Genomic DNA, 26,965 nt, shown 5'->3' on the forward strand with positions numbered 1-26,965 from the left:
TTTGGTCTCAGAATCCATCACTGCAATAACCTATCTTTCTGAAAGTTTGTATATACTCAGCGCCTTGTTTGGTAGATACGTGCGCTATATAAGACTTCAATATTATTATTATTTTTCTTTCACTAATTTTCTTGCAACTTCGATGACCGAGTCCTAATTTTTACAGGGTTTTTTGTTTTATATGTTGGGATACACCAAATGAGAATACTTGTATAGGATTTGAGGCATTGCATGGTGAGGTATCAATGTATATTTGGCTTGCGGTAACACCATGTGTGTATCTACTTGCCAGGTAGAGTTGTTCCTAGGGAACTGTCTTGCTTTATTCTACTGCCGTGGAGTAGATAATCAGAGGTTCGGGAGACTTCTCAGTTCTGAAAAGAACTGTCCTGCTTTTGACTATTACCAGGGCGGATGGTATAGAAATTAGACTGGACTACTACTTTAGCTTATAGAATCGTAATTAACTGTACTACTGCCACGGAGTCAGTTCTGAAATATGCATATGTTGAGAATACTTGTCTTTGACAATTACCAAACCTGTCCAGTGCCTTTAATTGTGAGGCCGAACCCCCTCGGGTCAAGACACGCTTGTGATGAAGGGACTTTCTCTCCCGGTTGGATTTCCCCATTGACCGTTTCCTGTCCAGAAGTCATGAGGGGACTGTCAATGAAATTATATCAGTCAATAGCGGGGTAACATGTGGGGAAGTACAGGCGCCAAATAATACAGGTTAAAGATCGTTGTTTTGATGTTCGGTCAACATCTCATCTTAGAGAGCTCTCTTGGCAATTAAAGGGTTTGGCTACTTTTTGTACGACACAAAACACTAAAGTCCAACAGATTTACATTAAACTTATACGGGTTAAAGACAATGATGGTAGAGAGCTTCCATTGAAATATTAGCTGCTGAGGTGCTGGAGTTTTTGAAAATCGAGTAAAAACAATTTCATGAAAATTATTTTTAGCATGTTTAACTGATCTATGTGACTCCTCTGAAAATCTTGCTTTGTGATTCTTGTTTTTTTTCCAAAAATGTGACTACTAATAAAGCTAAACATTCTACAAGTAAATTGTTTGATATAAATCGTCCTACACAGTGCATAGGGATTCATGTCATGGCCAAAACCTTGATCCACAAAAAAGTACCCAGACCCTTTAAAGTCTGCCTTACAAAGAAAATGGTGCCTTCCCTGCACTTACCGGTAACAGTGAATTATTCAAAGCCGACTTCGGTCTTAACGATGTACCTTCATTAAACATTGCAATTATGAATAATTTAATCACTTCTCTTCGGATGGATTTTACCTCGGGGATAAAAACAAGTACACTTCTTGGTACACTTAGTTAAAAACCCATCATTTTGGTTGTTGTGGTTGATTCATGAGTATCACCCGATGAGGAGCCGGTTTGTATCTTGATTGGGGTATAACAATGTAACTGTACTAAAAAATAAAAAAAAAATATTGTTACTATCCCGATTGAGGGACATTATTAGATTAACGAACCAGCGCTCTATCAACTGAGCCATCTAGCCCTTATTGCGAAGGTCCCTATTTGTTTAAAGGGATGCCAGTCAGAAGCCATTCTGTAACCTGTAACTGCTGTATAGCCAGGGATTACACACCCAAGTTTACGATACAACCTGGGAAGCGGCAGCACAGGGGTGAAACAAAAGTAAAAAATACATACTACCCCATTATTGAAGGGGAAATAAACATGATAAGATCAGTTCAACACTCTGGGGTAAAAGACCTCCTTCCTGACACGGTTGGGGGAGGGGGGGGGAGTTCGTCTTGAGATTGTGTAGGGGTCATCTCTGCAGTACCGACTCCATCTTTCCTAGACTTTCTAGAAAGAAGGTAATTAATGACTGCCACAGAATAGCCTAGGGGAGTTGAAATAATACCCCCCTAGCTCATAGGGAGGGGGGTCAAGGGGAGTTGAGATGTTCCCCCTTAGCTAGTAGGGAGGAGGTAAAATCTAATCAACTGACACCATCTAGCTGGGAAGGGGAGGGGGAGGCTAAGGTGCTATCATCTATGCAGACACCATCTAGCCTAGTTAGGGGAATTGAATTGTTCCCCCTTAGCGCATAGGGAGGGGGGTCAAGGGGAGTTGAAATGTTCCCCCTTAGTTCATAGGGAGGAGATAACATCTAATCAACTGACACCATCTAGCTGGGAAGGGGAGGGGGAGGCTAAGGTGCTTCTCTGACACTATCTATATATGCTGACACCATCTACCCTAGATAGTTTTATAAAGAAGCTAATCTCAATGGCCACTGGCCGGAACAGCTAAGGGTAGAGTTTGGATCAACCCTACCCCCTCGAAGGTGTGAGTGGTGTGTGCATTATGCTGAACTGCATCAAAAGGGATGTTAGTTTAGCGACCAGCTTAATGACTGCTGGTTTAGCTGGAACAGCTGATGGGAGTCCAGCCCCTCCCCCCCTCCTAAGTGACACAGAAGGAGGGGGGTGGTCAAACATTGTTTCACTGACATCGTTTAGCCTCTCAATTCAGTCTTGGGGTGTAATCCAAGAGGCTTGTTGGTTTGGGGTAATGGTGTCTTTTTTCCCCCACCTCTAGGAACCACACACCCCTTGGTTACAGTGAACCAACTGGTAGAGATATATATTAAACTGACATGGGCCCCACCCATACACCTCGCAAACATTTATGTTCGCAAACCTACATGTATGGTATCAAAGTCAACAGTCTTAAAATGTCACTGAATTGGACATAGCCATCATTTACATGCATTTACCCAAATTCTGATAAAATAGCATGACAAGTATTCTCAAGCCTGTTAGTGTTACATACATGTAGGTCAGCACTTGAACTGTATAGCATTTCTTACTTTTTTCCTAGGATGTTACATGTTACAAAATGTATGTATATCTTGCCTGTAAACCTCTATGATTGAAGCATGATGATTTCAATGCATACAATTTATAAAGCCTTTCTCATGGTGTTAACTTGATCTACAAAAAGTACCCAAACCCGTTAAAGGAACGTTACAGAATTGGTAAAAAACTAAAAGCAGGAAGATCACAGAATTACATAAAACTTACACGGTCTAATGATGATGATAGTAGAAAACATCCCTTGAAATATTTTATGTCTGAAATTTCATACTTTATGAAAATAAATATTCTAATTTCTCGTTTGGAGTTTATCGCTCAGTGAGCGTTTTTTTTTTTTTTTTTTTTTGGCATCGATGCAATGCAAAAATGTGTAATCTGTCTTTTACTATTCTCTCATGACCCAGATGGTCGATCAATCTCAAACTTCTACAGGTTTGTCAGTTTATGTTTATGGTGGATTACATAAAGTGCTTAATACACTGCCAGCAACTTGTTTGCTAGCAAAACCAATTCTGTAATGTTCCTTTAAGGGAAGGTCAAGAGCTCCTTGATTGATGGGGGTTGAAACGGAGTCTGTAATTAAAGGAAATTTGGGATCAAGGGGGTGGGATGGAAACTTGTTTGATCAACCACAGAGGAAGGAACATCATCAATCTTGTACTGTTCTGAGACATTATTGAGCTGTCTGAAGGAGTTTACCTTTTAAAGTTCAGTTATCTGGATGCTGATTTGAAAAAGAAAGTCTTTTTAACTCACTTGCTACTGGCTTTTGCAAAATTGAATGATCTTTACGACCCAATGAATTTGAATTGACCGGTGAATGCTTAAAGACCCTGGACGCTATTGGTAATTGTCAAAGACCAATCTTCTCACATGATGTATCTCAAAAACATATGCATAAAATAACAAACCTGTGAAAATTGGAGCTAAATTGGTTGTCGAAGTTGCGAGATAATAATGAAAGAAAAAACACCCTTGTCACACGAAGAGGTGTGCTTTCAGATGCTTGGTTTCGAGACCTCAAAATCTAATTCCGAGGTCTCAAAATCAAATTCGTGGAAAATTACTTCCTTCTCAAAAACTACGTTACTTCAGAGGGAGCCGTTTCTCACAATGTTTCACTTATCGACAGCTATCCATTGCTCATTACCAAGTAAGTTTTTATGCTTACGACTATTTTGATTATTTACAAATAGTGTCCAGTGCCTTTAAAAATGTTTAGCTCAGGTAGACTTTGTTAAACAATTACAAAAAAAACACACATAAAAAAATCACTTTCTCATAGATCACAAACCTGCTTTGTGAGTCTAAGTGCCTTTAACACTCCGCTTTTAGGGCGGAAGATTTTGATCAGAAAACCCGTTTCGGGATAGCCTTTGAATGGGATGGAAGCTAACATCTGTTGAAGATAACATCTCTGCCCGGGTTGGTTTAATATCCTGTCTACAGAGGTCTACTGATCTTATGATACATGGTTCATCACTGTCTCCCATCAGATGTGCTGCGGGAGATAATGCTAAAGAGACAAGATTGTCCAAATCTTATCTGACGTCTGGGAAGAGTCGGGACTGAAAGGGTTTTGCTAAGAAGAAAACCTCTTGATTAATTTAGCGTATTGTCTACTAAATACGTCACCCGACTCAAAATAAAATTAACGCACCTACGTGTCTAGTCCATACCATCGACGTCTGGGAAGGTTATGGGGCTGAAAGGGGTCTCTCTACGAAGAAAGAAAAAAAAACTTGATTAATTTTGCGTACTGTCTATTACATACGTCACCAGACTAAAATAAAATTGAAGCACCTATGCAAAAAGTGTGACTAGTCCATACCTTCAACGTCTGGGAAGATTTGGGGCTAAAACAGTAAACGGAAACAATTTGATTTATCTTGCGCATTGTCTATAATATATTTCACTAGACTCAAACAAAAAATTAAAGTAAATGAAACACAAAGTGTGACTAGTCCATACCTTCAACGTCTGGGAAGATTTGGTGCTGAAAGGTGGTTTTCTCAGAAGAAGATAAAAACCAACGATTTGATTAATTTTGCGTATTGTCTATTCAATTTGTCAAAAAAAAACCTGACTCAAAGAAGAAAAAAAAACACCTCTTGGGCCAAATTTTGTAGACCTGCTGAACCAGACCATATCGCTTAAAAATTTGTTGCTTAGCAGAAAATGAGCAGGATACCAGTCCCAAACTGTACAGGTGACATGGTATTTTGGCTGGTAAACTGGCCCGAGGCTAAAATCATTGGCCTCTGGCTGGCGGTCCAGTTTTGAATTTGAGCTATGGTGACTATTGTTCATACAGGACTGGAGAAGATTTCTGTGAAAATGAGTATCGTATGACTCATATGATTGTCATATCAAAAAACCATTAGGAGGGGGAATATGAAATTGACCTCCGAACAAAATAACTATGTTTATGAAGCCGAATTATGCTTTATTCATCAGCCAATGAATTTTAATGAGGGGAAAAAATCACAACTATAATGCGGGGGTTTTTGTGTCTCTGTGAAGTGACGCACAATAAATAAATGAGGTCAACCTTAGCTGGTACTACAGGTGTTGGTGTGTAGTCACGATACTCGGTCTCCTCTGTGTGTGTGCGTCACTATAAGGGAAAGTCCATTATTTTTACGGGGTTCTTTTTTTCTTCTTTCCTCAATGTGGGGGTGAACAATGACAAATTTACTACAGTAGGTTTCGAACCTGGGACCTTGGTTTTGATTGCGTCGGTACTAAACTGTACCAACAGAGCTGTCTAGCCCTTGTGTTGGTGGACTTCCTACTTTGTTAATATGTTTTTTGGTGGGGGAGGGGTTGGTGAGTTGCCAGCCAGAAGCCATTCAATCTTTAACTGCTTTGAAGCCAGGTATCAGGACGAAGTTTACGATTCAACCTGGGAAGCGGCAGTACAGAAATCACTCTAAAGGGGATGCAACTTTTTGGTTTTGATTTTTTACTTTGGAAGAAGAAAGTTTATTCAGCTGAATTGACAAGGACGTGGCTGCGGCATGCTTGAGCCGCAGGCATGCAAAGGGGCCTTTGGCAGCCAGCTTTATCGACCCATACTTGACCACGTAGCACAGCCAAAGATTAAAAGTGTTTGATTTTTATGAGAGGTCTTCAAATACTAGGGCCTGTATGTTTCGCTTTTGAAAGTAGAGGGGCACCAAGGCATTTTTCTCCTTGGTAAATGGCACCCTATGAGGACATTGTAAATTTCTATTGGAGCATTTCAAGGGCACCAAGGCAATGACCAAGGGTCATGGAGGCAATGGCCGTAAAGTATCAGGCATCATCGCATGAATACTGCATAAATCTTCTGGACTTTGACACTAGTTCAGACGGAAATAATCATGTCGAGGATTGGTACTGGTGGTGACTTTAAAAATAATGATTAAGCTTCAGATCAAAGCTAATCAATGTTCATATTGAATTTAGCCCACTCTGTTCGTTAACTTTCAATTAGCTTGATATAGTAGCAGGTTACTTTTCAAGATTTTGAGAAAACAGTGTAAGTTTGTGTTATTATATATGATGACAGTTGCATTACGTTGTGTCAAGTTATGCATTCCAACGCTGAAGAGTCATCCATTCCTAAAGATCAGCTTCATTGATTTCACATTAACCTGATCTAGGAATGTTTTTTTTTTCTTCTTATTTCTTTTCCAGATCTGCTCGGCATTATGAATTCAACACCCCCAATTCATCAACTCCGCATGGACTCATCCGACTCATCATGTTCAAATCGCACCCGCTCCATCGCCTCCCTGGGCGGGTCGGAAGACTCCATCCTTGAAGAGAGGGAACCCCCGACGGGTCGGGGCGAGCCGGGGCGGGTCCCCAGGCTGTCTGACGGCTTCTCCCCAGATGAGCAAGATAGCGGGTTTAACTCCACGTCACAGTTAGAGTGCTCCTCGCCGCGGCACAACGGCACTCTGAGGTGTAGGACGCCGGAGATCAAACCGCATCGGCACGAGGACTCTGCCGACGACGTCTGGCTGCCGAGGTTCCCGCGGGCCAAGAAGCTCGGTACCGACAGGACGCTGGGGACGAGTGGATCGCTAGGGAGCACCGATAGTTGGATTGAGAACAGTGTGAGCGAGGAGGAGGAAGACATGGATGATACCGATATCGCAAGTAAGTTATTCTTTGGTTGTCTCGAAAGTAGAATTTAGGTTTTACATCAGATTAAGTTTTGATGGTGGATCGTACTTTTAAAGGATGATGGACACCTTTGGTAATTGTCAAAGACCAGTCTTCTCACTTGGTGTATCTCAACAATATGCATAAAATAACAAACCTGTGAAAATCTGAACTCCATTGGGCATCATATTTGTAAGAGACTAAAAAAACCTTGTTGCACAAATTGTTCTACTTTTTAGATGCCTAAAAAATATTTAATAGACTTCAGGCCTGAAGCCCATTCATAACTGAGTGAGAAATTTCCTCTTTCTCAAAACTTGTTTTCTTCATAGGGAGCTGTTTCTCACAATGTTTTATACTATCAGCAGCTCTCCATTGCTTGTTACCAAGTAAGTTTTTATGCTGGCAATTATTTTGAGTAATTAGCAATGTGTCCAGCACTTTAAAGGAAAGATGTTATAATAATAATAATATGATTTTTGGGGTTGAACAAAGAATTGACTAGAGTGGGATTCGAACCAACTCTTCCGGATTAACGTGCCGGCGCTCTACCAACTGAGCTATCTAACTGAGCTATGTCGGCGGTGTCCCTATTTTGTCAATATCTTTGTTCGGGGGTGCCAGTCAGAAGCCATACAACCGTTAACTGCCGTGTAGCCAGGGATCACACCCAAATTACGAAACAAACTCGGAAGCGGCAGCCAGGGGATCATCTTAAGGGGGATGCGATTTTTTGTTTCAGATATCAATATAAACCACAAGGGAAACTGACTGGGTAAATTTTTGAAAATGTTTTTTGGGGGTTTGACAAAGAATTGACTAGAGTGGGATTCGAACCAATAATAATAATACAGCATTTGTAAGCACACTTTCCTGTAAACCATTCAAAGGACGCCTGTCTAGTAGAAGTTAAGTTAAAGTGTTGTCCATTTATTGGGAAAGCAAGTGTGTTTTCAGCTTCTGCTGGAGAAGAGTGATGTGCATTTGTCTGAGGTCTTCAGGAAGTGAATTCCAGAGTCTTGGTGCTATGTTGGAAAAGATATAACTTTGGTGATTGAATATTTTCGTTTGGGCTGCACGATTTTGTCCTTATAAACTTGGAAGGTGTAGATCAACAAGTGGAAAGGTTTAGTTTGTTTCTTTATATAGAAACAGATAAAACCCAGGTTTGCATGCTTCGTTTTCGAAAGGTGTTTGCCTCCGTGAAGTATCGGCTAGACCCTGGCAAAACCCCTTTTTCTTGTTAACGTCCCCTTAAAATGAGTCTGGACAAGTTTGATTTATCTAGGCAACTTCATGTGTATGACTACATTAGGTAGGAAGGGACTGTGGTTACCTGCAGACGTATCTATATGTTTAGGGTGGGGTTGATTTGTGCATCTGTCACAAGGCGACGTGAGATGACGTCGATTGGAGGTGAAGGTCTAATTATTAATGAGGCAGTTCAGGATTTATTTCCTGTCGAGTCGGGAATCTGCCGTTTTGTTTGGTCATGAACGCAAGAGGCTGGTGCAGCTTTCATGAATACTTATTTATTTATTTCCTGTCGAGTCGGGAATCTGCCGTTTCGTTTGGTCATGAACGCAAGAGGCTGGTGCAGTTTTCATGAATACTTCCTCTTCATTCAGGCTCAGAGTCACGATACAAAAATAATGGTCATAAAAAATGCTGTTATCAATTTCAATTTCAATTCACTTTATTATCCACGGTGGGAAATTCATTTCAGCCTTTTCTACAACAAGTTTACATGTAATTATTATCTACCATCAAACAGACACAAACAAACACTACAAGCCACACAAGTCTATAAAAATATGAAAAGCTGAATTATAAAAGATAGATTTTACAAAAAGTGTCAAGTGTCTCATCTGAGATAATGATACATAGTAGTAAGTGTCGGGCTTGATATTTCGGATTGCTTCTGTGCCCCCTGTCCATTGCCTTGGTGCCCTTGAAATGCTCCTTTAGAAATGTACAATTTCCTCATATAGGGTGCCTTTAAAGCCATTATACACTTTCGGTACAGAAAAAAAAAAAAGTTCACAGATTTACAAATAATTTACAGGGTTTACAGAAGGTAATGGTGAAAGACTTCTCTTGAAATATTATTCCATGAAATGCTTTACTTTTTGAGAAAACATTAAAACAATATCAATTCTCGATAGCGAGAATTACGGATTTATTTTAAACACATGTCATGACACGGTGAAACGTGCGGAAACAAGAATGGGTTTTCCCGTTATTTTCTCCCGACTCCGATGACCGATTGAGCCTAAATTTTCACAGGTTTGTTATTTTATATATAAGTTGTGATACACGAAGTGTGGGCCTTGGACAAAACTGTTTACCGAAAGTGTCCAATGGCTTTAAGGTGAAAATGCTCTACCAACTGAGCTATCCCATCCTATGTTTGCAGTCTCCGTATTATTGTTAGTCAAGGCCTGCTACTTCACGGAGGCAATAAAGGCGATTGCCTAGAAGCGTCCTGGACATTAAACCTTGGTGCCCTTGAAATGATCCAGTAGAAATGTACAATTTCCTCATAGGGTGCCCTCTACCGGAAAAGAAAATGCCTTGGTGTCCTTGCCATTTTAAAAACGAAGCATACAGGCCTGAGGTGTCATAGTTAGGGTGTCATGCCCTAGGGGTTTAGAGCTTCAACTTCAAGTCATCAGAGAGAGAGAGTTCAGGGCCCAATTTCATAGAGCTGCTTAAGCACAAAATTTTGCTTAAGCAAAAGAATCCTTGCTTAGTAAAATCAGATTACCGGCCAAGACTCCACTCATTTGGTATGCTAAGTAAACAACAGCTAAATACCAGTCACAAGCAATGTATATTGCATGAAATTTTTGCCAATAACATGTGTAAAATAAGTGAGCTATTTTCGTGCTTATAAGCAACGTTTTTGCTTAAGCAGCTCTAAGAAATTGGCCCCTGGTCTTTTTCTATAAACCATGTTACTTTGAAATAAAACTATCTAAAGCTGATGTATATCCAACATAGTAAGTTTTTACCGGCATTAAAGGAACACGTTGCCTTGGATCGGACGAGTTGGTCTATAAAAAGCGTTTGTACCTTTTTTTAATAAAATGCATATGGTTGGAAAGATGTTTTAAAAGTAGATTACAATGATCCACACAAGTTTGCCTCGAAATTGCGTGGTTTTCCTTTTACTGTGCGAACTAACACGGTCGGCCATTTTTGGGAGTCAAAAATTTGACTCCCATAAATGGCCGACCGTGCTAGTCGACGAGGTAAAAGAAAAACCACGCAATTTCGAGGCATGTTTGTGTGGATCATTGTATTCTACTTTTACAACATCTTTCTAGCATATGCATTTTACAAAAAACAGTTACAAACACTTTTCAAAGACCAACTCGACTGATCCAAGGCAACATGTTCCTTTAACTTTTGGGGGTGATGAACTGAGTTTCTTGGGGAAACACGACTGCCATTGGTTTTCAGTGTGATTAGGCCACATAGAAACAAATTGTTGATAGTCCCTTTTTTTTGCGGATGGGTGAGGGAAGGAGTTTTTTTTTCTTTTTCTTTCTAAAAAAAGTTTTGTTGACATGCCAAACATGAAATCAAGAATAAAGAAATCATCACAGTCACTATAAAACAGAGGGTTAATTGTGTGTTTTTGATGTTTTCAATAGTTTTGTCAAACAAATTTAACTCCTAGATGACATTTTCTGTAAACTTTTTTCAAACAACTAAGCACAGTGTAGCCCAAGTTGAAGAATTGTTCGTGATTTGCTAACATGAATAAAAACCTTCTTTAAACATCTTTTCAAACCTGTACATTTTGAAAAAAATATCAGCTGAAAAATCGCGGCAGTAAAAGTATAAAGAGATATCCAGACACGGGAAAAAAAATAATAAATAAAATAAATACAAATAAATGGGGTCGGGGGGTTTTGAATGGTCTGGTGGGGACGATCAACAATTTTATTTGTTTATGTGGCCTTTCCAAATGTTTTAATTCCCTTTTAATGATGCAGTTTTTACAGCTTGCCGTTGTTTTAGATATCGGACTCCCCTGTTCAGTTGTCAGTATGGTATCAGAGTACACACTTTTCCAGGTCATCTGATCCCAGGGGGACAGCCCTTATGAAACTTTAAGCACCCCTTCCCCCCCCCCCCCCCCCCCACAATTGAATGGCTCATTAATATTTTGTTTAAGATTCAGAATAAGAAGTCTGTTTTATTTAGGTCAGCAAAGCTGAACAGTTGAAAGATTTAGCACAAGTCCGGGATTTGTAAATGTTGGAATCCCTGAATCTAAAACAACAAACTCGGCCCGAGCACTAGAGTCGGAGGTTTATAATTGTAAAAAAAAGAAATAAAAAAAAAGAAGGATTTATGGACAGAGCGTGGTTTTTGGATGCAAGTCGGAGTTCCCCAAAATGAAAATTGACAGGAATTCAACACCCTCCCCCCAAAGTAGAAAAATACTGCAAGTTTGTTTTCTAGTTATATTACTTTTTCAGTATGTAGATATGCAAACCTTAGATTAAAAAAACAAATTAAGGTTGGGGCAGGATTAAGGGCACTGATACTATAAGTAACTACTCAAAGTACTCAAATGTACTTGGAACAAGCATTGGAGAGCTGTTGATAATATACATCATTGTGAGAAACGGCTCCCTCTGAAGTAACGTAGTTTTTGTTCAAGAAAGAATTTATTTCTCACTAGAATCATAGAGTTTGATTTTGAAACCTCGGATTTTGATGTTGAGGTCTCAAATTCAAGCATCTGAAAGCACACAACTTTGTGTGACAAGGTTTTTCTTCCATACTTGCAACTATTCCGACCAAATGTTCACAGGTTTGTTATTTTGTGCATATATTGAGATACACCAAGTGAGAAGACGGGTCTTTGACAATTACCAATAGTATCCAGTGTCTTTACGGGTGGAGGAGGTTAAACAAAGAAGAAGAGGGTGTTGCCTCCTAAACCAAAATAGAGAGATGAGAAAGACAAATGTTCCCCATCCAATAAACAATTGCAAAGAGTATTTTCTAGTTTTGTATTTTTTCAGAAGTTGTTCGTACATCATCATAAAAAAGGGTTTAAGGAAGGGGCAGAGTGATTGACGTAAGGGGAGTTCCCCAAAGGCAAAACAGAAAGATTATAAAGTTCATTATCCTCAATTGAAAAAAAATCAACAATTTTTTAACACTGCAACAGGTTTTTTTAAATGGTTATTCCAAGTTTTCCCTTTTTGATAATTTTAAAGCGGCCTTTATACAATCCTCCCACGTCTCTTGAGAAAAAAAAAGTAAGAAAAAAACACTTGAGTGTAGGAGTAAGAAATCCAATATGCCCTCCTGCACAAAGTTGCTCTTTTTAAGTATATTATTTTATTACAAAAAGGCTCTAAGAAAAGTGTCCGCCTCCCACGTCCCTTAAGAACCTATGATGAGTGGAGGGATTGAGCTGACAGATGAGGCTTATTGTGGAAGATTAGCTGTCATAAATAAGGCATGAGCAATTAACATTTAGCGTGTACACTGAATCTACACATGGGATGAATTCATAAATAAATTGAGGATTCCTAAAACAAAACACGATCAAAACGTATGCAAGGTAATACAAATCCATTCTGCACAGGGACTAATGTTGCTTTGGGAATACACATGTAGTGTTACTTTATTGTTTTGTCTTTGCCCTTGTAGTGATTTGTGATCTGGGCCCAAATTCATGGCTCTGCTTACCGCCGAATTCTGCACTTTCGCCATTCTCCGCTTCTGCGCTAGCTGTGTAAGAGACGAATGCCTTGTAACGTGGTGTATGGCGCGCCCAAACAAAAATTCCCTGCTTCCTTTGCTTACGGTAAGCAGAGCTATGAAATTAGGACCAGGAATGTTTACCCCTTTCTTACCATTGGCGACTTTTGTCTGACGGAACTCATTACCATGGATGGGCGACATTTGTCAGTTGCACTCACCCCCCCCCCCTCGTTTTTACCATTGGCGACTTAAAGCCATTGGACCCTTTCGGTTCAGAAAAAAAAAAAAAAGTTCACAGATTTACAAATAACTTACAGGGTTTACAGAAGGCAATGGTGAAAGACTTCTCTTGAAATATTATTCCATGGAATGCTTTACTTTTTGAGAAAACAGCAAAACAAAATAAATTCTCGTTAACGAGAATTACGGATTTATTTTAAACACACGTCATGACACGGCGAAACGCGCGGAAACAAGGGTGGGTTTTTCCGTTGTTTTCTCCCGACTCCGATGATCGATTGAGCCTAAATTTTCACAGGTTTGTTATTTGATATAGAAGTTGTGGTACACAAAGTGTGGGCCTTGGACAACACTGTTTACCGAAAGGGTCCAATGGCTTTAAGTCGACCAAGCTGATGCACAGAAAAATCCACAGACGTACCTTGTGGTAGGCCACATTTGGTAGTTTTAGGTGTAGAATCATAACTTGTCCATCGTTATAAGGCTGTAATTGTGTCGATATTCACCCTTGTACCTAAGCAAACAAAGGTTGGAATAACCGTCCCTATTGGGAGTATCATCGTACAGGTACATAAAAGTAATAAAGATGAATTACTTGTGGTTCTGGGAACAATTTCGTCAGACACACACTTGCATAGCAAAAGATTTAGACTGAACAGTGGCAAATGATGATTTTTGAGTAGTAAACTGATACATTTTGTGAAGTATTTTGCTTTGCAATTGCTCTATTTGGTTGTTGTTCCTTCTTAAACTAATGCAGAAGCTTGCCCCAACCTCTTGACATACTTGTAGCAGCATTGAATTGCAATTAAGCAGTCACATGTGACATGAGCAGGGAATTTGAACTGGACATCATTCAAATCTAACTTGCAAAAGAGCTTCGCGAGCGCAGCACGGTCCATTGAGAACAACACAATCTGACTTACCAGCAAAAGGTTTTACCATCCAAACCACCATGGCCCAATTTCATAAAGCCTGTAAGCACCAAAATTTGCTTTGCATGAAAAATCTTTCTTTATGAAAGCAGGATTAGCGACCAAATTGCCTGCGATTTTTAGGATAAGCAGACAACAGCTGAATACCAGTAACAAGCAATATGCAACAAATGGAAATTTGGTTGGTAATCCAGTTTTTACCAAGGAAGAAATTTCATGCTAAGCAAATTTTGTTGCTTACAGGCTTTATGAAATTGGGCCCAGGTCACATGTACAAACTGGGACTAGTATCCCGCTCAAGCAGAAATCTTTTAAGCAGAAACAATTTTTTTCTCCTGAAGCAGCTCTATGAACAAAAAAATAATAGTAACAAAATCTTCCTAAAATACGCAGAAATAATGACAAACTAGTATAACCAAATCTTCCTAAAATGCAAAAAGAATTCTGCTAAGCAGAAACTGGTTACCAGCCCATATTCCGTGAAGTTTTTTTTTTTTTTTTTTTTTTTACTGTTGCCAACAAATTTACTAAGCAGCATTTTCTGCTAAACAGCTTTATGAAAGTGGGCCTATGGTAAACAACTGTGAGCATTTAATCCTGACTCCATTAGAAAGAGAACGATTGGTCAAGCTGTCAATTCAATCAGGCGGCTTGAAGAGAGTCGGTCTCCCGGAAATCGTCCCAAGTGCATCACTCAACCTTTTGTCTGTAGTTTGAAATAATCATATCATATGAGGACTCCATTAATGGATTTCCACTCCCCCTATGATGCCAAGTAAAAAAAATAAATACCCGTTGATCGTCCAGGTTTTTTCAAAAAGAGGAGGAGGGCCTTTTTATTTTTTATTTTTTATTTCTTACAATCGTGGCTGCCAAACATTTCAATTCAAACTGGCCACCGATTCTTTGGTTTAAAGTCACCACTTATATGTAGTTACAAGTTCTTAAAGAGCGCCGGCACGTTAATCCGGAGGTCGTTGGTGTGAATCCCACTCTAGTCAATTCTTTGTTCAACCCCAAAAGTCGATTAAAAATTTACCCAGTGAGTCAGTTTCCCTTGTGGTTTATATTGATACAAGTTGTTAAAAGATTAGTAAGTTTAATGAGAAATACACAGCAAAGTTGTCTTTTTGAAGAAAAAAAAAGAAGTAAAAAAAGAAAAAAAAAGAAAAAAGGATGTGGCCTCAAAAAAGAATGAGGGAGGGGACGATCAACTGTTTTTTATTTATTATTTGGCCTAAGAAGAACTTGTCTCATTGACTTAGATACATGGTCAGTTTGTATTAATGAAGCAGCCGCTGGAATATTTTTCACATTACGAGCGCTACTGATTAAAGGGTGGCAACACTCCTTTGGGTGAAGTGATTGTAAAGCCCGGTTCATACTTATAATTCTCATCAGTTGACTTGTGCTCAACTCCTGCGAAATCATTTGCAGCGAAAAGTGGAGCTGTGATGTTAGCATTTGTATCGCATTTGCAGGAAGTATGAGCCAGCCGACGATTTCACAAAGAGTTAGGACTCGTCTTATCTCGAGTTAGGACGAGTAACTCGTCCTAACTTAGGATTAATCTTAAGGTCTGCATGCTACTCTGCAGGTTTGGGACTCGTCCTAAGTCCTAAGATTAATCTTAAGTGAGGAAGAGTTTTGTGAAATCGACGGCAGGCTTAACAGCTATATACTTAGCATAGGCCATGGATGCTGAACTTGGGGATGCGGGCTGGCCATTCCTCTCACCCCCCCCCCCTTGAAAAGGTAGCCGTTGTGCAACTGCACAATTTCTAGTAAGATATGTAGCGTAAAGTATACCTTTGGTTTTGGGATGTGTTCGATTGGTTTAATCCTATAAAAACGAAGACATATACACTAAGACTTTTGAGAAATCGCCGAATATCCAGAGCAAATATGTCCATGCAGGAAAAAGGTGTCCAGTGCCTTTAACATATTTTATTTGAAATAATTCCTAGAGAAAATTTAATAAAATTGTTCAAATGCCATGATATAAATACACATTGTGCCTGAGAGAAAAACGTAATAGAATTGTGCTTTGCAAAAAGGTCAATAGCAATTTAATGTGCACAATTGTGTTTCAAGATGGCTGTGTTTGAAAGATTCTGCCACTTTTAATTTCATTGCAGAAAGGGTTAAATTCTGCCTGAGAATGGACAAAAAAAGTATTTGTAGTAACAAGTTATACAACAGTTATGTGCTGTCACATATTATCACTCTAGGCCTAAGGGTAAAATAACATTACAATAGTTATGATGCTTGTTGTGTTTTCAAGGAACTCAATTTGACTGCGTACTGCATTCTTCGATAAACAATTTTACTTTGCACGCCCAGGTAAAAGTCGAGGACCTTAAGTACTCTTTGCTGATATCAGTGTTGTTGACCGGAGTCGGTGACTGAAGCCCCAGTTCATACTTCCTGCGAATGCGATACAAATTTTGATGTCACATTACGCAGGCGTTAAGCACAAGTCAACTGACGCAAATTATTAGTTGGGAATTTGTGACATCAAAATTTGTATTGCGTTCGCATCCGCAGGAAGTATGAACCGGGCTTAAGTCAGACTCGATTCGCCAATTTCATTGACTTGCGACTCGACTTGACAACACGTACAGGATCATTGCCTCACAAAGCTCTACTTCTAAAATGAATCCCTCTGCGGTATCATATTTATTTTCATCTTGATATATCTTTACTGTGTTGTATTCTTTGAACTGATCGCTCTTGAGTGATAATTGTTTTAAATTATGTGATACTGTGGAAATAGAATGAACTTTGAACCTAGAACTGGCTGGGATATTGGATTCAAATTGCATCATGCTAATGGGCAGTGTCTGTGGTCTAGTGGTTAGACATCTGCTCTGGAATGGGGTTCGAATCCCACCGGAGTAATAGATAGGTCTGTGTTTTTGTTTTTTTTACTGGATTTGGGAAAAGTACTTAGAAGACATCATGGGTGGGTAAAATCAATTCATTTTCTTTTGCCAGTTACCTGGGGCCAATTTCATAGAGCTGCTTAAGCAAAAAATTTGCTTAAGCACGAAAATAGCTCGCTTATTTTACACATGTTACTGGCCAAAATTTCATGCCATATACATTGCTTATGACTAGTATCTAGCTGTTGTTTACTAAGCATAACAATTGAGTGGAGTCCTGGCCGGTAATCTGATTTTACTCAGCAATGAATTTTTTGCTTAAGCAAAATTTTGTGCTTAAGCAGCTCTATGAAATTGGGCCCTGCTGATATGGTGCCCAAAATATTTGAGTAAGAATAGAGGGAATTATGAAGATAGATACATAGTAAAAATGATCTGTAACATTCGTTTCAAGAATACAGTGTATAAATTTCATGAAAAAACAGAAACAAGCACGACTTTATTAACTATTTTCTTGGCCTTGCAGCAGCGAACAGCTATTAAAAAAAGACAACTTTGAAATGAACTGCCATACAAAAATCAGACAAACGGACCCCATAAAATGAAATTAGAAACGCTAAACTTAGATTTATCAAAACAATGTTTAACTCAAGATGTTATTATAGTGAGGGCTCCAATTTGTAAAGTTGTTATTTTATTATTTGCCAGTGGTGTGTATCCGTGGAGGGGTGGTTTGCTTTTACAATTTTCCTTAAAAGGAGAGAAAACATAGGAGCTTTTTTTGTTCTCGTCCTCAGCATGTCATCAGATTGTTATCAGCAATATACCATCACCGCTCATAGAATAAAGGTTTTTCATACGGTACAAATTCAATGTCTGCAGATTTACTTTAAACTTACAAAGTTTGAAGATAATGATGAACGTAGTAGGAGGCTTCCCTTAAAATATTACTAGCTGAGGTGCTGTAGTTTTTGAGAAATGAGTAAAACAATGTCATGAAAATAAATGTCATCTCGGGAGACGATTATTATTTTAGCATGTACAACGTTTTAATGTGACTCCTAAAAACATTGCTCAAAAACTTGACATGACAATTTTGAGAGAAAACCTTAAAATGGGGAGTTGAATTGGGTAATTTTGTACACAAGGGGAAATTTTTTATTTAGTATTTTTTATTATTATACTTTACTTACTGCATGAGGATGTATGTGAACCAAATTTTTCTGCAAAACAAGTAAACAAACTGTTTTTGCATAGCTGTTACTTTCATTTTTCTGCCCACTTGGTGTATCTCAAACCCGTTAAAAATTTGAACTCAATTGGTCTTCGAAGTTGCGAGATAATGGAAAAAAAACAAAAAACATCCTTGTCACACGAAGTTGTTTGCTTTCAGATGCTTGATTTCCTGGAAATCACAAATTCGTGGAAAATTACTTCTTTCTCGAAAACTACGTTGTTTTTATGCTTTTAATTACTTTGAGTAATTACCAATAGTGTCCACCGCCTTTAAAGGCAGTGGACACTATTGGTAATTACTCAAAATAATTATTAGCATAAAACCTGACTTGGTAATTGATTGATGGTATAAAACATTGTGAGAAATGGCTCCCTCTGAAGTGACATAGTTTTTGAGAAAGAAGTAATTTTCCACGAATTTGATTTTGAGACCTCAAGTTTAGAATTTGAGGTCTCGAAATCAAGCATCTGAAAGCACACAATTTCGTGTGACTATGGTGTTTTTTCTTTCATTATTATCTCGCACCTCCGACGACCAATCGAGCTCAAATTTTCACAGGTTTGTTATTTTATGCATATGTTGATATACACCAAGAGAGAAGACTGGTCTTTGACAATTACCAATAGTGTCCACTGTCTTTAAGTAATTACCAAAAGATGGCTACGAAATGAATTGCCATTCAAAAATCAGACAAACGAACCCCCATAAAATGAAATTAGAAATGCTAAACTTAGATTTATCAAAACACTTTGCACAAACTGTATCGCTCAAGATGTTGTTATAGTGAGGGCTCCAATTTTGTAAAGTTGTTATTTTATTATTTGGTGGTGTGTACCCGTGGAGGGGTAGTTTGCTTTTACAATTCTTTTCTAAAAAGGAGAGAAAACATAGAAGTTTTTTTTTTCGTCCTCTGCATGTCATCAGAATGACAATATATACATGAACAGCTTTGCTCTTAGATTAAAGGTTTTTTTTGTACTTTTTATAGAAGACAATTCCATTGCCGCAGATAAACAAGCCTTTTTTGAGGTATGGCGAGCGTGATGGGCGTGTACTGTTTGGTTTGGGTGTATATAAATTTTGCTTTTGTATTTACTTCACATCTCTATTAACTTTTACTTCTCTTTTGTTTTCATCTCAAAGCGCATAGGGACTTCTCTGTGATTGTGATATGCTCTCTACAAAAATGGTTCATTATATACACAAGTTTACCCAAACCTTAGAGTGTTGTAGCATTGTGTTCGCCATATCTCAACAAGGCTTTTGATGGTGGAAAGCTTCCCTTAAAATATTACTACACTGCAGCTGAGGTGCTGAAGTTTTTGAGAAATGAGTAAAACAATGTCACAAAAAAAAATTCGTCTCGGGAGACAATTATTATTTTAGCATGAACGTATTGTTGTGACTCTCCTAAAAACATTGCTGAGTGTGTGTATGTGAACCAAATTCACATGTTGCAAAACAAGTAAACAAACTGTTTTTGCGATGATGTTACTTGTATTTTTCTGCTCACTTGGTGTATCTCAAATTATGCATAAAATAACAAACCTGTGAATTTTTTTAGCTCAATTGGTCGTCGAAGTTGCGAGATAATGAAGACCAACTGATTGATGATGTAATGATTGTCATACGAAGTTGTGTGTTCAGATGCTTGACTTTCTCGAAATCACAAATTCGTGGAACATTGCTTCTTTCTCCAAAACTATGCTACTTTAGAGGGAGCCGTTTCTCCCTTTTTTTTATGCTAGTAATAATTTTGAGTAATTTCCAATGGTGTCCACTGCCTTTAAAGAGATAGTATTTGTTTAAATTTTGGGACCCACTGTTTGTTCCAATCCTTTATCCATGTACCATAAAACAAAAATAATTACATACCATAATTTCAAAAGGTGTATAGCGTTTTTGAGATTTTGCCGAAAATCTGGAGCGGTCGTCCAAGCAGGAGGAATTATTTTCACTTGGATTATACAATCTGAGAATGGTTACTGTCAGTAATGCTTCTCATATTCAAATTTTGGGGGGATAAAAAATTACATATTTTTCAATAACTTCAGTAGGCCTGAGTTTCTCAAAATTGCATTCTGCTACCCAAAGCTGCTGTATTCCATACCAAGAAACTTTTAAAGGGAACTCATTTTCTGGGTCATTACCAAACGTATAATGACCTTTTAAAAGCGCCCTCGTGTGGTCAAACATATGATCAACTCACCGACATTCATCTCATTCGATCTGTCATTTACACGTACATCATATTATGAAGAACCTCTCTAATCAATTCTGTTTAAATTTGTGTCCAGTTGGTACCAGAATAAAACAATATAAAATGAATGCACGGCTTTGCAATTGAATTTTACGAGCATATGGTTTGTCGGGGCAATATACTTTTGTGGAGAAGCTTCTGACATTTTAAATGAAAACACTTTTTCAATTGAGCAGTAAACAAAAAAGCAAGGTCAGTAACGGACTAATTTGAAAACATGGAGTTGGGAAGGGGGTTGGGGTAGGAGGGGGGGGGGGGTGGGAAAAGTTCACGGCCGCATGCTGTTCTGACAGATGCTGTTCTTGTCCGCAAATTCACATGATAGTCAAAGGCCACAGTGATGCCAATCTAGGGTGGCGTTCATTGAATTTTATTGGGGGGAAGGAAATTGAGTTGAGAGGAGGAAAAACCGATTGAAGCGTTGTTAAATTTGAATGAAAAATCAATCTCTCAGTTCATTGGGGGAAAAAAGACGTGCAGGGCTTTTCTAATTTGGATGGCTACAGTGTACTTCGGTTATTTTGCATTGTAGATTTTGCTCGTCATGGTTGCCAACATAGAACAGGTTCTCATGAATTGAAGCTTAATTTGACATTAAAATGTGGTAGGACTGTGTTTTAGATCATTGAAAACAGGTTCCTTTTTAGATGCTTTTTTAATTGCTGGTATTTTCTCCTGTTTGTCATCATAAACCAGGTGTGTCAACGTAGGTTTTGAGAAATCAGAAAAACAATTTCACTATTTGTTTGCGTAAATTATGTTACATACATCTTCTTTCACAGTGATTAGAGATTCACGTCTTGGCCAAAAACAAGGCACCAAAACTCTTTAAATAAGCTTTTACAATACAGTACGATTTTATGATCATCTTCAGTATCATTGGCCTCATGACAGAGAATTATTGAATGATATTCGAGGGACCACTTACGCTGAGAGTTCAACAGGCCCCAGGGTCCGAAGCTCCTTAAAGAAAAGACAGTTGTGGTTAGACGTTAATAATAACCTCATGTTTTTTTTAACGTTTAGAGCTTTTGATGTGCATGGTTGCTATGACTTCCTCTCAGTAAACTACTTAAGTGCAGAAAGTCAAAAAATGTTTGAAATGGCTGATGATATTCCCGTAATGGGAAAGTCCTGTCCTCAGCACGGAATATTAAATGAACACTGTTTTATGGCTATGTAGTCGAAGGAAAGACTAGGAAATTATATATGAGGTGTTTAAAGACACTGGACACTATTGGTAATTGTCAAAGACTAGAGGGAGCCGTTTCTCACAATGTTTTATACTATCAACCTCTCCCCCTAACTCGTTACCAAGAAGGGTTTTATGCTAACAGTTATTTTGAGTAATTACCAACAGTGTCCACTGCCTTTAAATTTTAAAGACACTGGACACTATTGGTAATTGTCACAGACTATAGTCTTCATAGTTGGTGTACCTCAATATTTGCATAAAACAACAAGGCTGTGAAAATTTGAGCTCAATCGGTCGTCGAAGTTGCGAGATATTAATGAAAGAAAAAAACACCCTTGTCGCACCATGGTCACACCATGGTTGTGTGCTTTCAGATGCTTAATTTCGAGACCATAAATTCAAAATCTGAGGTCTCAGAATCAAATTTTTTGAAAATTACTTCTTTCTCGAAAAACTGCATCACTTCAGAGGGAGCTGTTTCTCACAATGTTTTATACTATCAACCTCTCCTCATTACTCGTTACCAAGTAAGGTTTTATGATAGTAATTATTTTGAGTACTTACCAATAGTGTCCACTGCCTTTAAAAAGGAGGAAGGCTGGAAACTTTAGGGCTAGACTGCTCAGTTGGTAGAGTGATGGTGTTATAGGGAAATCTTTCCCCCAGTGGAGATTCTTTCCCCCCATATGGGAAATTAAAGGAACACGTTGCCTTGGATTGGACGCATCGGTCTATAAAAGGAATTTGTAACCGCGTTTGTTGGAAAATGCATATGATTGGAAAGATCTTTTAAAAGTAGAATACAATGATCCACACAATTTTGCCTCGAAATTGCTTGGATTTCCTTTTACTTTGCGAACTAACATGGTTAGCCAACGAGATAAAAGGAAAACCATGCAATTTTGAGTCATGTTTGTGTGGATCAATGTATTCTACTTTTAAAACATCTTTCTTAATATGTGTTTTATATCAAACGGTTACAAACGCTTTTCAAAGACCAACTCGCACTCGACCGATCCAAGGCAACTTGCTCCTTTAACATGGGCTGGTGGAGAAGAATTCAAAGGGGGGGTGGGGGAGGGAGATAGAATTTCCTGCCACATCAGCAAATTAATCCAGAGGTTGCAGGTTCACATCCCGCTCTCGTCGATTAAAGCCATTATACACTTTCGGTACAGAAAAAGAAAAAAAAGTTCCCAGATTTACAAATAATTTACAGGGTTTACAGAAGGTAATGGTGAAAGACTTCTCTTGGAATATTGTTCCATGAAAATGCTTTACTTTTTGAGAAAACAGTAAAACAATATCAGTTCTCGTTAACGAGAATTACGGATTTATTTTAAACACATGTCATGACACGGCGAAGCGTGTGCGGAAACAAGAGTGGGTTTCCCTGTTATTTTCTCCCGACTTCGATGACCAATTGAGCCTAAATTTTCACAGTTTTGTTATTTTATATATAAATTGTGATACACGAAGTGTGGGCCTTGGATAATACCATTTACCGAAAGTGTCCAATGGCTTTATGGGTTTTTTTTTAAAGCAAAATTTACCCATTCATTTCTCTTGTGGTTTATTACTTGATATTAAGAAAAACAAATTGCATCTCCCTATTAAGGTGATCCCCTGGCTGCCACTTCCCAGGTTGTTTTGTGAATTTGGGTGTCACGGATGGTTTTATGGGCAGTTTCAGGTGAAATGGCTTCTGACTGGCACCCACAGAACAATGATGTTGACAAAATAGAGAGACTGCCAACCTAGGGCTAGATAGCTCTGTTGGTAAAGTGCTTGTGCATTAATCCAGAGGTCGCAGGTTAAATTTGTCTTTGTTCAACACAAAATTTAAGTAGCATTTACCCAGTCACTTTCCCTTATTGTATTACTAAGGGAATAAAAGGGTAGGTACTAGTTCTTTCACGGCTGATTTAAAACAGGCAGGGTCGAATTGCGGTTCCGTTCGTGCGCATGTGCGTATAGTCTTGGTGCAACACGTTCTGGTTTTCCTTTCACACACAGCACGGCCAACTCACCGACAGCGCCTGCATCGCCCGTAACAAGAAACGTGTTGCATCAAGACTAGCATGGAGTATCTGCTCACAACCGGTTATAAGCACTGGTCATTATCAAAGGTTTAAACACCCCCACGTGATGTGCTCTCCACCAATATGAATAGCGAAACTTTCTGAGGTATTTATGAATTGACATTTGTAATTGTTGTAACAATTACAAATGGTTAAAACATTTTAATTGCAGGCTATAAGAGAGAGAAATCACCAATGAAGAGGATGTCATTGGCCACATTGAACACAACAAAAGAAATCTTTAAGCCGATATGATTTGCATCAATTCTTATTTTGTTTTTCTTTTGTCCGACAGGGTGTCTAACCTCAATGTCCATGGGGTCAGGGGTCATCAAGGTCAACGGGTCAGGTCGCTGTGCCGTGAAGACACTCTTTCTGGACGGGAACAAAAGCTGTGTAAGATGGAGGCCGTCAAAGAAAGGAAGCAAAGCAAAAAGTAGGTGGAGATTTATTGGAGATAGATTTAGTTGGGAGTGGGACAGGAGTGGAGGTAAACTGCACGACTGGTGTTTAATAATAATAACTATTTCTCTACAAAAAACAAATGCCAGAAAAATCTGAAAAAGTAACGAGAAGGTCACTGTGACTATAATAATCCAGGCCTGGAATTTCATCTTTTAGAGGGCAAGGCCATTTTCATTTTGAAAAGGGCACTTCCATTGGAAAATCTTAAAGTCTATGGGAATTTTCGAAAGGGCACCAAGGCCAAGATCAGGGCAATGGAGGCCGTGGCTCAATGGCCTCCGCGAAATTCCAGGCCTGATAATCATTGCAACATTTTCCTTTTTTTTTTATGTTGGTCGTGGCAAGCGGAAAAAAACAGAGGAAGAAGTTCAGGCTCCCCTAGATTTCTGGATCTGTGCATGTTAAAGGGTTTAGGTACTTTCTGTACGACACAAAATACAATGTCCACAGATTTACATTAAATAGTTCCCCTGTTTGAAGATAATGATGATAGAAGGCTTCCCTTAAAATATTACTTGCTAAGGTGCTGTCGTTTGTGAGAAAGACGTAACACAAATTCATGAAAACATTTGTTTGTCTCAGGAGATGAATGTAATTTAGCTTGAAAAATGTATTCAAGCGACTCTCGCGGAAACATTGCTCTGCCATTTCACTTTTTTTTCCTAAAAAACTTGACTACTAATGAAGCTGAAACTACTACGGTCAATTGACTACGGTAAATTATATTACAAACATCTTCATTCACAGCGAGTAGGGATTCATGTCATGGTTAAAAACTTGATCTTCACCAACTTGAAACAAAAAGTATCAAAACCCTTTAACAAGTATTCATATAACTTGCTTTACCCCAAGCCTAAAGTCAGGGTCTTATCAGTAATAAAGTGAAATGGCGTTCAAAGTATAAAGTCAACCGGAACGTCAGCATTGATATCGATTGTGAGATGATGTCTCAGAACATTCCATATGCTGAGAATTACTCCCATCCTACGCTGCTCACTTCTCGTTATTTGAAAGTGCTTATTCTCATCCATCTGATGAGCAAGAGGTTTTGGCAGTGAGCGTCACAAATAACCCCATCATCACTTTGTGTTTCAGTCAAACGGGCATGTTTATGGGAAGGGTGTATGTAATAGCATGATCTAGTGCTTTTTAAAGGGTATATCACTTTGATATGTGCATGCACATGCAGGATGGATTGGTTTATGCTCTACTCAAAGACGATGAATACAAACTGATATGCCTCCAAATTATCTTTGAATCAAGATATTCATTTGCCCGATGCAGGTTGATTTTAAGAATTTTTCTTTTGACATACCATTCCTACAGGTTTTGACACACTACAGAAGTTGTATGAATAAAACAAATATTATGGTTTATTTTTAGTCTCGGAAATCTTATTGATTATGAAGTTGATACTAGAACTGTTCAAAATTTTGATTCAGCTCAATTTGATTCAAGCCGTACATTGATTTTGATACTTCATGAACATTTCTTAACAATACATAACCCCACAAAATGAATTGCAGAATAAAGCATACATCCAGTTTTTACAAGACAGAGTTGAAAATTTAGTATGCAGGCATCTTCTAGAAGCCAGGCTTGTGGTGAAATGCATGATGGACAGACAAACAGAACATAAAAAGGAACAAGAAAGCACAGACAAACAGATTGAACAAGGACTCAGGATTACCTAACATATATGTGTCAAAACTCAAGCCATTTTTCCATCGTTTTTATAACAAATCTCAGCCTCTGAAATTCTTGAACTATATTTACAGGTTGTTGGTATCCTTTGCTTATTGGAAACTAGACAATATATTCTTTAAAAACATGACAAACCTTCCCTTTAAGTTAAGATTAGTTAACATTAACCCCCTGGTCATCTTCGAGATTAAGATCAGTCCTGAGATCCTGCCTCTACCCCCTACAGTAATTTACTATCTTGACTTATTAAAGTGAACAGTCCTCTTTACTTTAATCTAGAAGAGAAACAATCTCGCCATTAAAGACAGGATGTGCAGGATTGGTAGTTTGAAAAGATGTTTCAAATTTAAGTTTCAATTCAAGTTTACACATGGGCCCAATTTCATAGAGCTGCTTAAGCAAAACATTTTGCTTAAGCAAAAACATCCTTGCTTGTAAAAACAGATTACCGGCCAGGACTCCATTCAATTGTGATGCTAAGTAAACAACAGCTAAAAACCGGACACAAGCAATGTATAAGGCATTAAGCCAGTAACATGTGTTAAATAAGCATGCTATTTTCTTGCTTAAGCAAATTGGGCCCTGGAAGCTCTCATTATAATCTGTAATCATATTATTCTCAGTGAGTTCTCATTATAATCAGTGAGCTTTCATTATAATCAGTGAGTTCTCATTATAATCAGTGAGTTCTCATTCAATCAGTGAGTTCTCATTATAATCAGTGAGTTCTCATAATCAGTGAGTTCTCATTAAATCAGTGAGTTCTCATTAAATCAGTGAGTTCTCATTAAATCAGTGAGTTCTCATTAAATCAGTGAGTTCTCATTATAATCAGTGAGCTCTCATTGTAATCAGTGATCTCTCTAATTGAAAATAACTATTTTGTTGATACAAAATTAAGACAAAATACAAATTCTGTACATTATTATACATTGTCTTTTTAAAACTAGAATTGAATGTTTGAATGCCATCACGCTTTTTGTTGGTCAGCAAACAGCAGAGTCATTCCAGAGTGTTGATTTGCCGTGACACATGAGAGTGGTTCACACATGTAGATATACATGCTCCATGGCTTGACATAATGGCATCTGTTAACACTTGATGGTTTGCGCTAGCGAGCATGATCTGCCGAATGAGAATGGATCACTCATGATACTGGCTTGAAATTCACCAGAGAAAATTCCCGGCAAGTTTATACTTACTT

The 26,965-nt window shown here is 38.3% G+C and overlaps 1 protein-coding gene across 2 annotated transcripts in view; it reads left to right on the plus strand.

The window, feature by feature from the left end:
* The window catches only part of LOC139950226 (uncharacterized), a 141,291-nt gene that overhangs the window by 57,382 nt on the left and 56,944 nt on the right, over positions 1 to 26,965 (plus strand). For both annotated transcript variants that reach the window (XM_071948842.1, XM_071948843.1), the window contains exons 4-5: positions 6,550 to 7,017; positions 23,888 to 24,028. In XM_071948842.1, coding sequence (XP_071804943.1) covers positions 6,564 to 7,017; positions 23,888 to 24,028 — 595 coding nt within the window. In that variant the 5' untranslated portion in view covers positions 6,550 to 6,563. The remainder of the gene's footprint in view (positions 1 to 6,549; positions 7,018 to 23,887; positions 24,029 to 26,965) is intronic.

Source organism: Asterias amurensis, chromosome 18 (genome assembly GCF_032118995.1).
Source record: "Asterias amurensis chromosome 18, ASM3211899v1".
Lineage (NCBI taxonomy): Eukaryota > Metazoa > Echinodermata > Asteroidea > Forcipulatida > Asteriidae > Asterias > Asterias amurensis.